Genomic DNA, 16045 nt, shown 5'->3' with positions numbered 1-16045 from the left:
TTCTGAGTTTTTATATTCTAAGTTTATTTTTAGTTCTTCATTTTTACAATCCTCAGTGGCTGGATTTACTAAAGGGAATCCACAGCAAAGTCCCAAGTCGGCTCGGCCTCTGATGGTGCAGACAAGAGACTTGACAAGTCACAGAGGAAACTCATGCCCCCGTGAGCCAGGGGTCTGGCTACGGTTGCAGGTGGGAAGCAAGGCCCCAAACTGACCAGAGCCTGGGGGGCATGTTTTTCAGAGCAGGAGACATTTTTTGACAAATGCTGACATTTTACAGTGTGAACAGAGGACACTTTGCTAAACAAGCCAAGCCAAAGGAGACCAGGTTCACACCGCATGCTCCCGGCTGCTCTCCCTTCACAACCAAGCCTACAGGGAAAGAAAACAGTCACCGGAGGCAGGAGGTGGGTTGTTAACCTCTCCCAATTCACAATACAGAAAGTTAGAAGCTGCTAAAATGCAGGTAACACCACCAAAACATTTTTATAAAACCAATGGAAACGAGAAGGGAGCTCATTAAATACATTCATTTGGCTTGGTTCCCATATGGAAATACCCAGAAGTAACACAACTGTGGACCGCTACGGGTTCTGTAAGGGGTACCATATTTTAGCACCATTTACGTGAATACAGATCAAGGCATTTTTCAATATATAAAAGCTCTTAACATTAAGTACAAAAAATATTTTGAAGTTCATAATTAAGCTCAGCCAGCCCTGGTTACTGGGATAACAACGGCCAAGACTGGATATTTCGAGCCCCGTATCCTTTCCTTGTATTACCCACGATTTGGTGATTTCATTCTTGACAGAGACTCACACCCAAGAAATCACAAGACTGAGATAAAACTCCAGCCATTGTTCTCCTGCATTAACAGCCTTGGCTACTAATGAGCACTCAAAATATTTAAATATACAGGTGGCCATAAGGCCTAGGAACAGAGACATACATAATAATTGGTTTGTTGATACAAGATTTCAATACACTTAATATATGTCTATTTCCAGACTTAGTGGCCACTCTGTATAGTTTAATTATACATACTAACCCATTCCACCATTCCCAATAATAAATTTCAATTTACCATGAAAACAATGCTAATGGGGCAGGTCACCTCCATGCTCCCAATGTTGCTGGGCCCTGGGCTGTGGGACCTCATGCACAGAAGAATGTCACGATGTGACTGCAGACCAGCGTGCACACGTGTGCACACACACACACGCGTGCACATACACATACCCCTCCTGGTCATGGCCAAGCCTAGCTTGCTCCTACTGCCACTAGGGGTGGGGGCAGCCAAACCAGTTTAGCTTTGTGCTTTTCACCGCTCCACGTTATACTCTGAATTACACAAGCATTAACAACCAGCTGCCCGTGCCTTTATTCAGTGCACAACTCAGCCCTGGCTCCCTGCTCTCTCCAGCCCCTCAGAAGAGATCACCAGCAAGGTTTCCAAACGAGCTAAACATTAAATATTATACTTCTGTTAAATAGGGAGCTTAAATAGGAAAAGGAACTTGCAGAATCCATGCACAGAAGTCCTTTCCTCATTCAGATTTTTATCCTTTTATCACTTAAGCCCAGGAGGTCTGTCAGGCATCTGTTGTTTTGTTTCTAAACACCATTTTTAATCTAAAATCAGTTCTTCTTCCTCAGTTCACTTCTTACAGTTCCTTGGGCCATTTTTAAATTACTTGACACGGTGCCCTGCCTTTGCTAAACTACGTGGGGATTCTATGCCTCTCACTGTAGATTCACCTCACACACACCCAGGGCTTCCTTTTTATTGCTTTTTAAGTAGTCACAGATCTCAGGGAAAAAAAGGCATTATTTTTATGTATGTCTACAAATAAGATTCCCTGAAGGTCTATGCTTCTGAAAATACTTTCTGGCTTTCAAAGGGGGAGTACCTGCAAAGTATTGCTTGAGAGAGAGGAATATAATCAAACTTCATTTTAATATGAAAAAGGAGACACAGCTAGAAAGTCTGAGTCCCACTTATACGCCACGATGGTAAGAGTGCTATATCATCAAAGGCGATGCAGCGCTTCACGGTCATCATCTGGAGGATCTTCCAAAAGCAGACTACAAACTCTGGGTAAAACAGCACCTGAGGGGGAGGGGGCGGACAGGAGGAATAACACGGCCTCTTATAATTTTATTTATTTATTTATTTTTCCCCCCAAAGCCCCAGTAGATAGTTGTATGTCATAGCTGCACATCCTTCTAGCTGCTGCATGTGGGACGCAGCCTCAGCATGGCCGGAGAAGCGGTGCGTCGGTGCGCGCCCGGGATCCGAACCTGGGCCGCCAGCAGTGGAGCACACGCACTTAACCGCTAAGCCATGGGGCTGGCCCAACAAGGCCTCTTAAAGAAGAAAAAAAACCAAGCACATAAAAACCCACAAAGATTGTCTCTTCCGACAGAGGGTGTTAGACTCACGTGGCCTGAGATTTTACCTGAGAAGCTTTACAATTGGAGGGAAAAGAATACTGAAAGGATATAAAAGCAATGTCTGTTTTCCTCAATCAAAGAAAAATTTCATCAGACATTAACTGAATATGTAACAGTATAATAAAAGTGCAAATGGCTGTATCAAAAAAGCAGGGTCAGTCCTGTTCTGTGCATTTAAAACATTTCAGATATGCCATATTCTAAGGAAGAGGAACTGCAAACATTTCAGATCAAACCCCAGCTAGGCCTAGATCCTAAGTTAAAGACCACACACTGGCCTCTTGTTCTCAACCTGCCGCCATCACTGTTCCACGTGCATGAGTGAAATCAATGGATGCTGGATATGCAGAAGGAGCTTAGCAGGTGAGGAGGGGAACCAGAAAAAGTTCTGAAAGAGCAGTGTAATTCCATGGAACTTGTTACAGGGAAATTCTTTCAGGTTGTTTTTTTTTCTTTTTTGGCAAGTCTATTAGGTGGGTTCTTTTACGTTTAAATGCACGTTAAATGAGCTCAAAATGTGAAGTCATGCCTGCTTAAGGTGGAGATCATCCTTCCGTCAAGACCATAGGGTCCAAAACCTCTGAACTTGTGCAATAAATTCTGGGCTAGAGAGTAAGCACAGCGTAGTTCCTACTACTTTCCTTTCTCCAGAATACTTTGCCATTTTAGAGATCCCTCCAAGCATATTATCCTCCTGAATCCATTTTGGTCTCAATTCAATTTCTATCCTGCTGATGTCACCCAACCAGCCCAAGACCAAGAATGAGAAATGGAATTAAGACTCTGGGCAACTGAAGTTGCAACAAAGAAATGTTATTTTTAAAGTTGGCCAATCATTTATATTTCCTAAAGTACTGTTTCCTTGAAAGCTTTGCTTCTCTGATGCTATGATCCCTCTAAGCCTGGACGACAGTGTGAGAGCAGAGTCTCATAAGGCCTTGGGACAGAAAGCAACTTAAAATAAATGCATCCTTTTGAATCTTTATCAATGAGGTGGTTAAGACCACAATTTCTGCACACACTCTAACAATATCATACACAGAAACAAGAAAAAAGTATGAAATGTAAACAATTAAGTTGCCCAGAAGTCCAGTTCACGTTCACTAAAATTAGAACCTTCTCAAAATGCAAAGACAGATGATCATGAGTATTATTAAATTCAATAGTGGATATGAACCAACGGTTAGAGTCAATGTCACCTCCGAAGGACACAGACCCCTACTGACTTGTACAATCTAAACGTTTGAAGTTGTGCTTTAAAAAATGTTCAAGAATGAACAGTAAGCATTTCCTGTCGTTAAGTTACAAACACTAAAATGAAGCACTGAAGCCAACAAGAAGTCATTATTATTACTTTAATTTGGCTTCTAAGCCCCTCCTGATTTGAGGCACCATCGTATTTCACAGTGAAGAACACAGCCTCTCCAGCACATTCACAGACATTTAGAGCAGAACTTGATTCAAACACTCTAATGAATAAACATCTACCAAAACGTGGTGACTATTACTGATTGGTAATGGGAAAAATACTAATGTAACAGTCTGCATAGTTTTGTGTGTCAAGTTTTCTCAGCTAAGAATTTTAATTTTTAAGTGAAAGCAAAACTTACATTTTCAAAAAAGGTTTGCCCGTCCCAAAAAAACAGACTAGATAGCTTATAAACTATATTAAATTGGCCCAAAGACTTTAATTATTATAAAATAAAGCTTGAGTATGGGTAACACTACCTCCACAAATGCTGAGCAATTCAGGTGCTGCTGACCCAGTCCTCAAGAGGGACACATCTGGTTCCTGTGAAGTGTCCTCAGGCCACACCCCACATGTAGGGGGCCTAACACAGACCATGCTCAGCTGGGCTGCCCTGTCCCTACCCCCTAGTCACCACCCTAGCCTGTGACCATGCAGGCAATCGTTCATGGCCAGGAACACTGCCTCCTTCAGGCTTCCCAAACCAAATCCAAGGCAGATGCAGCTCAGCCCTACTTTTGCACTCAGTTTTAATACATGCTTCCGCTTACAGTCACTCATGAAAAACCTCAGACACTTTGCTGTTACTCAGCCCCTGCAAGCAGATGAGTTACAGGAATTTGGCAACGGAAGCACCCTCAAAAACACAGCATGAAAAGAGCCCAGGATCCAGCTCATTCCCACCTCTGAACTCAGATGAGTGCTCGCAAGTCATTTGGCTTTAGTTTTCTCCTCTAAAAACGCAGTGTATCTAAGCTCTGTTCTGACTATAATGTTGTGAATCTGTGGAACTGGAGAATCACGCACAGCCCCTGACACTGGAGCTCAACCGCCAGCAGCGCTCTCCACCGACAGCGACCACCTGCACCACGCACCAGACCCGGTGTGTCCGCAGCCCCTGGCACCTGCCTTGCTCTTGAAGAGCAAGCATTTCCAGGTGCCACTGCCTCCCTCCTGCAGCTTCTTCTCCAGCCTTTAAATAAGTCACTTTTGGACCCAATTCTTAATCTTCTATTAGACAATCCACTTAGAATACCTTTAATTAATATGTAAACCCAAACCACTGCTTGAAGAGGCTATCAGAGGATGTTATGACTGTGCCGTTAACAGACTCCATCCCCAAATTATACCATGTGAGCAGATTGCATAGGAAGGGCACTAGAGAGACCCATTACCACCAAAACAAAAAAAATTACTATCTTAAAAAAAAAATTGAAAGCCAGTTTACAATTAGAGAAAGTTTTGATTTGAGACATAAAGAATACAATCCTCTCCAAAATGAGTCTCCTCTGATACAAAAGTATTTGTTTTTGGAGAAGTGTAGTTTGCACCTTCCAACAGGCGTGCTCTGAAGGCCCCCCCCTGAAACATGCTGCATCACAGATGAGGGGAAAAACTTGGTTAATTCTTCTTATCAAACGCTAGTCTTCAGAACATCCCAGTCCAGCTTGGCTCACAGGGCCCAAGAGTTCTCACAGGTCATTCTAAGAGACTCACAGGCCCGAAGACCAAGCCAAGGAGCTGCCTGCGCACCTTGGCCACATCGCCAGGCTGTCCCGGCATGCTTCTCTCACAGACTCGTCTCCTCACACACTCTGACGGGGATGTTGTAGTGCCGATCGTCCTCAGCGATCAGGGTCACCACCGGCCAGTCTCTGGGTGGGTCAGTGGGGTAGACTGTGATGAACTCTTCAGTGCTGTACTTGGAGAGGCGGTACACCTGGATGGTGTGGCGGACGGCATAGGCGAGAAGGAACATTTCAACCTGGGGGAAGAGCAAACGGGTCTGCGGAGGAAAGCTACACTGAAGATGCAGCTCACCACCTGCCCCGTCCCATGTGTCCCAGGAGTGCACAGCATGGCTGAGCCGCAGCCTCTCTTCCTCCCCGTGGGCCCAGCCCAGGCCTCTTCTCTACAGTCCTTATAAACAAGCAGATCATCAAGAAAGGATCATACGGCTGATAAGGGATTTGTATCTAGAATATAGAAAGACTCTCACAACTGAACAATAAAAAATAAATAACCAGTTTAAAATTGAGCAAAGGATTTGAATAGAATAGCTATTTCTCCGAAGAAGATATGCAAATGGCCAATAAGCACCTGAAAAGTCACCAGGGAAATGCAAATCAAAACCACAATGAGATACCACTTCACACCCACTAGAACAGCCGTATCAAAAAGACAGGTAATAACGGCAGTGACGGCTCATCTTCTGGGTGATGAAAATGTTTTGGAACTTGATACAGGTGGTGGCCACAAAACACTGTAAATGTGCTAAAAGCCACTGAGTTGTACACCTTAAAATGGTTAATTTTGTACTACATGAACTTCACCTCAAAAAAAAAAAGTGTTGGTAAGGATGCAGAGAAATGGGACTCTGAAACATTGCGGGTGGGAATATAAAACAGTGCAGGTGCTTTAAAAAACAGTTCCTCAAAATTTTAAACAAAGAATTACCATATACCCACTCCTTGGTATATACCCAAGAGAACTGAAAACACATGTCCATACAAAAAACTTATACATGAACGTTCATAGCAGGATTATTCATAATAGCAACAAAGTAGAAACAACCCAAATGCCCATCAATTGATGAATGGATGAATAAAATGTGATATATCCATACAATGGAATATTATTTGTCAATAAAAAGAAGTGAAGTACTGGTATGTGCTACAATACAGATGAATCTTGAAAACACTAGGCTAAGTGAAAGAAGCCAATCACAAAAGACAACATATTATATGATTCCATTTACTATATGAAATGTCCAGAATAGGCACATCTATAGCAACAGAAAGTAGATCAGTGGCTGCCTAGAGCGACGGGGAGAGGAGAATAGTACTAACATGTACGGGGTTTCTTTTTTTTTTTTTTTAATTTTTTGTTTATTGCAGTAACATTGGTTTATAACATTGTATGAATTTCAGATGTACATCATTATACTTCTATTTCTGCATAGATTACATCATGTTCACCACCCAAATACTAATTACAACCCATCACCACACAGGTACAGGGTTTCTTTTAGGGGTGATAAAATGGTCTAAAAGTAGACTGTAGTGATGGTTGCAAAACTCTGTCAACTACTAAAAACCACTGAGTTACACACTTTAAAAGGGTAAACTTAGGGCCAGCCCGGTGCCATAGTGGTTAAGTTCACACGCTCTTCTTTGGCGACCCAGGGTTCGCAGGTTTGAATCCCAGGCGTGGACTGTCGCACCGCTCATCAAGCCATGCTGTGGCCCACATACAAAACATAGAGGAAGATGGGCATGGATGTTAGCTCAGAGCCAGTCTTCTTCAGCAAAAAGAGGAAGATTGGCAACAGACGTTAGCCCAGGGCCAATCTTCCTCTCAAAAAAAAAAAAAAGAGGTAAACTTTATGACGTAAATTATATCTCAATAAAGTTGGTTGTTTTTTTCTAAAATAGACTCTCCATTACAGCATTTCTGTGGGGACTCAGAAAGGACTAACTTTAGTCTAATGTGCAAACCATGCTCTACTAAGCTTTTTTCTGTAAGGTATTTGCTACAGTTCAGGAGACATAAGTAATCTACATTATAAGTACAGATAATTTTTTAAAATAATTATCTTCAAGCCTCCCTGAGCCAGCAGTGATCATTATCTTTGCTCTTTCCTACATACCAGGGAAAGGCAAGCACAAAAGTTAGTCGTGTAAACAGGAAGGTAGCAGTTTGGATGGAGAGCCTTAATGCTACTTTAGTGGCTGGCCACTCCACTGAAAAAAGGCAACGTAATGAACGCACTGAAGATAGACAGTGCAACTGTTGGCTCACAGGACAGTACTGCATTGGGTCTCTGCATAAAACTCCAGACTTAGCATATCTGTACAGGATCCAAGAGCAGGCTGGGCTCTACTGGTTAAGGTGACTCCCTTGCTATTTTTAACAGATGCTATCTAATACAGCCACAGCTGGCAGGACTAAACAAGGCCCTTCAGATGACTCTTCCAAGTGCTTCATTTATTTGTAGACTGACCCCCTCTACCACTCTGCAGAAGAAAGCCTAGGCTGAGATAACTGTGGTGGTTTTAAAATAGCTTCACAATTCTTTACACTCCTCCCTTGAAAAGGTAGGGCCTAATGCTCTTCCCTTGAGTGTGGGATGGACTGAATGATTTGCTTCTAACAAACAGAGTATGGTGTAAGCGATGGTCTGTGACTTCCAGATTAGATCATATAAGGCATTGTGGCTTCCTCCTTGCTCTCTTCTTGGATCACTTTCTGAGAAGCCAGTGGCCATGTTGTGGGGACACACAAGCAGCCCCATCGAAAGGCCCACGTGGTGAGGAACTGAACCCTCCTACTAACTAACTACCAATGAGGGACTGAGGCCTCTTGCCAACAGCCAGGTGAATGAGCCATGTTGGAAGTGGATCCTCCAGCCCCAGTCAAGCCCTCAGATGACTGTAGCCCTGAACAATGTACAACTGCACCCTCCTGAGACCCCAAGCCAGAACCGCCCAATGCAGCTGCTCCTGTATTTCTGACCCACAAAAACTGTGAGATAATATTTGATGGCTAAAGTGTGTTTTGGGCTAACACACTCCCAAAGGTACAACTCACCTGTTCAAGGCCACCAGTGTGTCCCACCTGGTTTAGATGGTTCCTCAGCAGCTGTCCAGGGTCATTTGATGTGTCCCGAGCAAACAGAAGCACAGAGAAAAATGGTACTTCTTTTCCCTTCTCTTTATCATCATATAGTTCAATGGCTCTGTTCAGCATTAGAAATTTTACAGCTTCATAGAGGCTGTATTCCTCCTCTTCATTTGTGAACAGTTCATCACAAGCTATCTGCCTTGCTTCGGCAGTTCTCAATTCGGCCAAGCCTGCCCACTACAATAAGAAAGTTACATAATAATTAAATTTTTATTCTACAAGTCCCTGGTATACTTCCATACTGTGAGCACAAAATGATTTTCAAAAGTAGGCAACCGTGACTCACGTAATGCTCAGAACATTCCTGTTTCCAGCTCAAACAATGGTGTTTAGACCACACAAATTCCTCATTCAGCTTTTCCCCCATTAATTTGAAACAAAAGTACAACGCATTAAGGAGAAGCACTGGGGCCATGGAATAAAAGTTTGACTCCCCTAACTTCCCAGGCAATGAGATGGACCCAATCAATCAGAAACACTTACAGAAGAGCTAATGTGCGTGCATGAGGCCCGTGTGTGAAGCTATGAAGAGGAGCTAAAACTACTGCCCCACTACAGGGCCTTACAGGAGCAGTTACCACCCAGAAACACCAAGCCAACCTTCAACAATGAAGACGAGCAAAGAGGATTGTGAGGTTTCCTGAATATTAGTTTTCTAAACTTACTCCTCTAATGTCTTAAAAACATACGTGACTTTCAAATAAATAAACCCATTCAGGAAATTCTTACTGACTCCTGATTACAAATAAAGCAGTGTTAGGTATTCAACTAACACAGCCACACTCTTGAAGTGAACAAGAAAACCCTAAAAATATATGTGCTTTTAAGCTAAAGTGAATGAGAATAAGAGATGCCAACATAAAACTAATCCTTATGAACAACTAGTAACTACTACTTCTCTCAAAAACCATTAAAATTTCAAATGCAAGAGTATATTTTAATGATAATGACTGTACCACTCTCCAATATTTGAGTTGAAAGCTGGAACATCTCATATTTTGAGTATGGCTCTAGAGTCAGAGAGTCAGAATGGAAGCCTTGCCACCAAGCAGGTGGTGGCTTTTGCATGGCATTAACCAAACCGTGGGCCTTAGGTTCCTCATCTGTAAAATGGGGATAAGCACAGCAACAACTTGGTTATTGTGAGAATTAAGTAATGCCTCACACTTTTAGTGTACAGCCTGGCACATAGGAAGTGGTAATAATGCTGGCTCAGATTATTAATGAATAATTTTAATGTTGTTGTAAACTGGAATCACTTAAATACTCCCCAAAATGATGATCTAGTTACAGCAGACACACCTAAAAAATGCAAAAACCGCAATTTCATAAGAACTTAAGAGATAAAAAGGAAATGGTCACCAGTGGCTGAGATGAAGAGCCTTCCTGTTCACTCTCACAGGGCCAGAGCCCTGCCCTCGACCCTCCACTACCCCAGGGCCTGGGTAAGCACGGGCCTCCGGCCCCCACAAACCCTGTGCTCTGCTTCCCTTCTCTTGCTCCCATGTCTTTATCAGCAGTCTTCCTTTGATAGTGTCTTTTCCAGTAAACATTTCTTATGTTTCTAAATAAAAACTAGGTTCCAGGAAGTCAGGGCCCTCAGTTCATTCATTCAACAAAATATTTACCCAACGCCTATTACGTGTCAGGCTCGGTGCTCAGCACCAGGTGTAAAGGAATGGACAGGACAGTCTCTCGTGGAGCTGAAAGTCTAATGGGGACAGCAGACCATATTCAAGTAAACAGATCAATACCTGGGTAAATGCTAGAAGGAACCTTGAAAGCCTCCTTGAAAGTCTGATGCCTCCTTAGCAACCTCCTCCTCCATCTACAAAGCCTGCAATCAACAGGCCCTCAACTCAGGGTTCCTGGTGAGGAGAGCTTCAAGATGTTCAAAGGCAAGCAATCTGGCGGCCAGTGTGGGCCAGCGCACAAGCAGGACATCCACACCACATGAGAAAGTGGAAAGCCACAGAAATGGAGTATTTTAATAATCAAATCAGTAAGAATCAGCAGACCGAGTTCTCCCTACAATCTGTGTCAGAGAAACCCCCAGGACAGTTTTCAAAAGACAAGTTACTAAACCGACTCACTGGGCAATCATCAGAAAAGAAAACAAGTCTAATAAATATGGACAGATCGTAAAACATGGACAGGATCCAGAAGAATCTAATAAACGTGAATTCGTGTCACTGATAACACTATAAGAAATATAGACTAAATGACAGCCCTGAAACTTGTCAGTATGACTTAGAACAAAGAAGACATTTTGTTAAGGTTTCCTTTTAAGAAAGTTAAAACAATTCATTAAACATATCATCTCCTCCGAGAACATATGATACTGATATTTCTCTATTTTACCAAAGACCTCACAGGAAGGGTTTGTGTTCATTTAAAATTATTTTGCCTAAAAACCAGCCGAGAGTGTTTGGTAATCCACCAGCTGAGGACTGAGAACTGGTCTGCTGGGCAATCAGGAGCGAGAGCTTCGCACGTATCAGAGAGAAGAAACTACACGTTCCAAACCTTCTTCCTTAGCAGAATGAGGGACTCCTTGATTTTATCAACCAGGTTCTCACTCTTCCCCTCAAATTTCAGTCCAAGTTTCCACTGTTTGATCCAGTTGTATTTGCTTATGAGTTTTTCTGGTAACTGGAATATCAAGAAACAGAGAGATAAAGAATGTTAACATTCCAAAAAGTCTATCACACGATCCAAGCTATAGGAAACCACAAAGCCTACAAAACCTACCTGCATTTGCTAAACTAATCCCTGCAAATCTGTCGTGGGTGTAGGGTGGAGGACCTAAATCTGGAGGGCAGGAACTCAGAAAGTACCACCCTGCGGAGGGCTGCCAGAGTGAAATGGTGGTTTTGGCTGAGCTACAAGGGTACACTCTACTTTGCTGGGCTCCAACCACACTAGGAACACTATACAGCCCTTTGTCACGGTCCGGTAAGGAGTATCCATACCGTGTCTTCACATAAACCACCTAGGTAGCTGGTGAGCTCACAGCAACCTCCCCACCACTCCCCAACGCCTGACTCTGGGAGGCGCTTTGGGGCATGTGAGATGGTCCAGGACAAAGTAAAAACCTGCTCCTCTCCTGATTAGGAAAATAAAACCTAATTTTTGATATTAACACATATAGCATCTAGTTTAACTGTTTAATCGACATAGTAAGATAAAAAAAAAAAAACAACTAACACTAAGCAGCAGGGGCTAAGGGGGCTGTGATGGCCAAGCTCATTAAAGACGGGACAGTTGAACTACTACTGTGCCCACTTTCTTTTTTTTCTGGGAGCATTTGTTATTTTGCTTTCCTCTAATCATCAATAGGATGTGGAGTCTGAAAGGCAAGCTGGGACACAACTTGACAGATGACAGCATGGGAACTCAGACTCTCCCAACAGTCTTGGGTGTGTCAGGAGAAAATCCATATTATTAGGCTGGCACAAGCATGTCACTTCACTGCTATAAAATTTGGAAAGGAAAAAAAGGTTCACCTCCAAGTCAAAAGATCATTAAAGAATAATTAATTCCTACAACCTCCTACACGGCACCTGGGCTTGTTTAACAGTTATAAATACAGTTTTAAATGAGGCCATATGTTCAGTTCTCCTGGAATCTAAGACCTTTTCCTGAATGGTAATTCCAGTTTTACCTTCTCAATCTACAGCAATCATGTGAAATGAAGGTGGTTTTAACTCTGCAAAAAACCAAACCACAATAGGGATGTAAATTCCTCTTCAGGTGACCACAGTGATGACGATCTACAATCACTCACTGGGTGGGGAGGTTGTGTTCTCCTCATCTTATGATGACGACAAATGACCACCCACCCAAGAGCCACCCGGCTCGATGACCACACTGTCCTGGCATTACAGCAATATGGGGGCAGTTCTGCTGCAAACCTTCAGTTAGGTTCTCAGGTTTATCACCAGAACCTAAAATGCCCTCAAGTGGCAACAAGCTGAAATCACAACAGGGCACAAAGAAGGGCAACTGAGCAGAAAACATCAGCTCCCCAGATGTGAGCTGGGAAAAGGGGTAAAAGGCAGCCCAGAGACCAGCTGAGCACCCCAGGACATTGTGCAGGTATCTAAAAGGCAGGCACAACACCCAAGTGAACTACTCGGGAGACCCCACAGGTCTAACCACACGGAGGGAAACCTAAATAAAAGTCCGTTTCTTTGTTCCCTCCATGCATCGGCCAAACTGCCGCTAGAATAATTATCCAGCTCAGGGTTGTATGCTTCTGGGAGATGTGGAGATCCTGGAGAGAGTCCAAAAAGTGAGGTGTGAAAAAGAAACTATGAGGAAAGAATAATGGAGTTGGAATTATTTATTCAGAAGAAAAAAGTGAATATACATTTCAGTGCTTTTAGGGGTCATAACCCAGAACACAGATAAATAGCTATTCTTTTTTACTAGGCACACAGAGACTGGACTTCTGTTAGAATAAGGGAGATCTGAGTAAGAAACAAGACGTAAACAAGAAACAATGATGGGAAATATTTAAGAATAAAGTAGGTAATTAGCTTAAGTATGATTTCATTTGTGACTGAACTGTAAAAACAGTGCATTTTCTCTTGCAAGTGCCTATAATTCTTGAAATCACCACCAAGATTAAAGGGATAGCAAATAACAAAAGTATGTCATCCCCAAAACTAACTCGTGAGTTTTCATACAGTCTATCGCACTCTAAGCAAACAGTGTCACAGGCCCCATCCATTCAGAGACATTTTAAAACTCAGCAAATTTCCAAGGGTCCTTGGAAATGAAAGGACCTCTGCCCTGAAGGACACCACCCCTCGGGGACCCAGGTGCTGTCCCAAGTTTAAGAACAGCCAGACCAATCCACCTCCAAGGTTAGGGTTAGGGTCAGATGATCTGAGTGCAGTCAAACACCGAGACTGGGATCTAGACAGAAGCAGGAACAACACACAGGGAGCCCAGGCAGGATGACAGGAGGTGAAGGGCGGCTGACCTGCCAGAGGGGCACTGAGGGCAAAGCTCATCCTTCCAGGCTGGGAACGGAGCAAGGCCAGAGGAGCTGAGCACCGAAAGAAAGCCAAGTCTGGGCTCCCTTCCACTGAGCTCAAATTAAAGAGAGGGCCTCTCAGTCTAGCTCTCGTGTCCCTTTAACGTCCTGAAACCAAGTATGCCCCAGAAGAGAGGGAAGAGGGCAAAACGCTACAGAGAACATCTTTCAATGTGCAAATGGAAGCAGGTACAGCTAGCTAAAATGTGCATGTCCCTTGGTAACAAAATATGGCTTCTCTGGGCTCAGCCAAATTCTTGCTGAAATGCACACTGAGGCCAAGCAATTAGTTTAGCACAGTGTGTAGCCTGCAGGCCTTGAGCCGAGGGTGGTTCTGGGTCTACAGATTCACACACAAACTTATATGTCCCAGGACCTGTGCGATCCCAAAAGCAGAAGAGGTAGGTTACCGCAGAGCCTGTGCAATTCAGGAGGCCCTAACAATGCTGAAACTAGATTCCCTCCAACTCGCCTGCTGAGAGCAGCCTTTTTGTGTCCCTAGAAGCAGTAGTGCTCTCAGGGCTTTTAAAGGCTCCATGGACACATAGTAATCAGGGCTGTTTGTGCCATAAACTGACCAGGACATATCACTGTCACTGGACACAGGGTAGTGGTCAGAAGAGACCCTCAACATTTCAGAAAGAAAAGGATCAGGGTAAACTGAGACAGATCCATCGTCAGAGGGCTATTGTGGGTCTGGTCCAAGTGTTTTTTTTTTTTTTTTTTAAATGGCTTCACCTTCTCAAGTGGTTTAATATTTCCCCCCCCCCCAAAGCCCCAGTAGATAGTTGTATGTCATAGCTGCACATCCTAGTTGTTGTATATGGGACTCGGCCTCAGCGTGGCGGGAGAAGCGGTGCGTCGGTGCGCGCCCGGGATCCGAACCTGGGCCGCCAGTAGCGGAGCGCGCGCACTTAACTGCTAAGCCACAGGGCCGGCCCCCAAGTGTTTTTAATAGCAAGCCTACTCCATTTTTAACACAAATAATTTATACCAACTTCTAACAGCAAACAGGGTTTTACTTAATACGACAGGACATCAGCTATTCTGATATATCAAGAAGATAGGTAGGAAGTGGGCACACTGACTTTCACACCAAAACTCCTCTAAGATTTTCTTGTTTTGCAGTAAGATTTTCTTGTTTTGCAGCAACAGTTATTTAAGTACCACTTGATCTGCTCTTCTTAAGCACGTGTTAACAAATAAGTATTAAGATGTTCACCTATTACAGAGTTACACAAGTAGTATCTGGAGATGGAGAGACCCCACTTCCCAGGTGAGGTGGTGCAGGTACCCCACCACTATAAGACGCACTGCCAGCCTCACTACTCCTCTGTCTGCACACCTGGTTCCATCCCGACTTCTTCCAGGCACGCCACGCCACCCACTTGCTCACTCAACGAGGCCCCTGTTGGAGTGGACTTTCCGAGGGAAGACCGGTGGAGGGGCCAGAATGAGAACAGGAATGGAATGGAATGGCATCCACAGAAAGGCATGAGGGACAACTGGGAGGTGGTTAAAAAACAGTCTGGGCAAGCACAACCAACCCAGTCTGTGTACCCCTTCCTGCACTGGCACCTCAAATCTGAAACACGTGGTGCATCTGTCACCTGCTCAAGCCTCAGAAGTGACACAACAAAACAGCTCGTGTAAAGAAACTGCTCAGGGGCCAGCCCTGTGGTGTGGCGGCTAAGTGTGCACGCTCCACTGCTGGTGGCCCGGGTTCAGATCCCGGGCGCGCACTGATGCACCACTTGTCAGGCCATGTTGAGGCTGCGTCCCACATAAAGTGGAGGAAGATCGGCACGGATGTTAGCCCAGGGCCAGTCTTCCTCAGCAAAAAGAGGAGGACTGGCAGATGTTAGCTCAGGGCTGATCTTCCTCACACACTCACACTCACACACTCACACACACAAAAAGAAAATGCTCAAACCAAGGTAGGTCGCTGGGGTCTGGAAGGTCAACATGAGGACAAGTCTTCTAGTTGGATGAGAGCAAGAAAAGAACCAAGTCACTGCTTCACCTGACATTTAACAGAACCAAAGTTTAATAAACAAATTCTAAACTCACAGACAAGTATGATGCGCTTTTTCTCTCTGACATGGCCTCTTGGCATTCAGTAAAGGTTAGATGACAAAAATAATACCACTGTGACCAACTAATTAGATTATGCTCCCACGAGAAAAACTATATTTTTGGCTGATACACATAGAAAAGGGAAGAAATTGGAAAAGGCATTTGAGAATTTAAAAACTATTTTCACATGACTCAAATTAAGTCAGGAACCCATCTTAGAGCCCCACAGCTCATACATGCAACATATTCTAACACTGATCAGAAACCCAGTGCAAGCTACCTATACTACTTTTTTTTTTTTTTTTTTTTTTTTTTTT

General features: G+C 43.7%; 1 protein-coding gene across 4 annotated transcripts in view; it reads right to left on the bottom strand.

Moving 5' to 3' along the window:
* OTULIN (OTU deubiquitinase with linear linkage specificity) overlaps window positions 1-16045 on the bottom strand; it is a 34589-nt gene continuing 18544 nt past the window's right edge. For 2 of the 4 annotated variants that reach the window (XM_087443147.1, XM_087443150.1), the window contains exons 5-7: window positions 11135-11260; window positions 8516-8785; window positions 2151-5690 (exon numbers count right to left, since the gene is read on the bottom strand). In XM_087443147.1, the coding sequence (XP_087299273.1) occupies window positions 5496-5690; window positions 8516-8785; window positions 11135-11260 (591 nt within the window). In that variant the 3' untranslated portion in view covers window positions 2151-5495. Of the gene's footprint in view, window positions 2114-2150; window positions 5691-8515; window positions 8786-11134; window positions 11261-16045 lie in introns of those variants that run through there. The other 2 variants (XM_087443148.1, XM_087443149.1) reach the window with 2 other exon arrangements.

This window comes from Ceratotherium simum, chromosome 18 (genome assembly GCF_057802395.1).
Source record: "Ceratotherium simum simum isolate JZ-2026a chromosome 18, ASM5780239v1, whole genome shotgun sequence".
Classification (NCBI taxonomy): domain Eukaryota; kingdom Metazoa; phylum Chordata; class Mammalia; order Perissodactyla; family Rhinocerotidae; genus Ceratotherium; species Ceratotherium simum.
The sequence above is the reverse complement of the archived record's forward strand: the minus strand, read 5'-3'. Positions and strand labels throughout refer to the sequence as shown.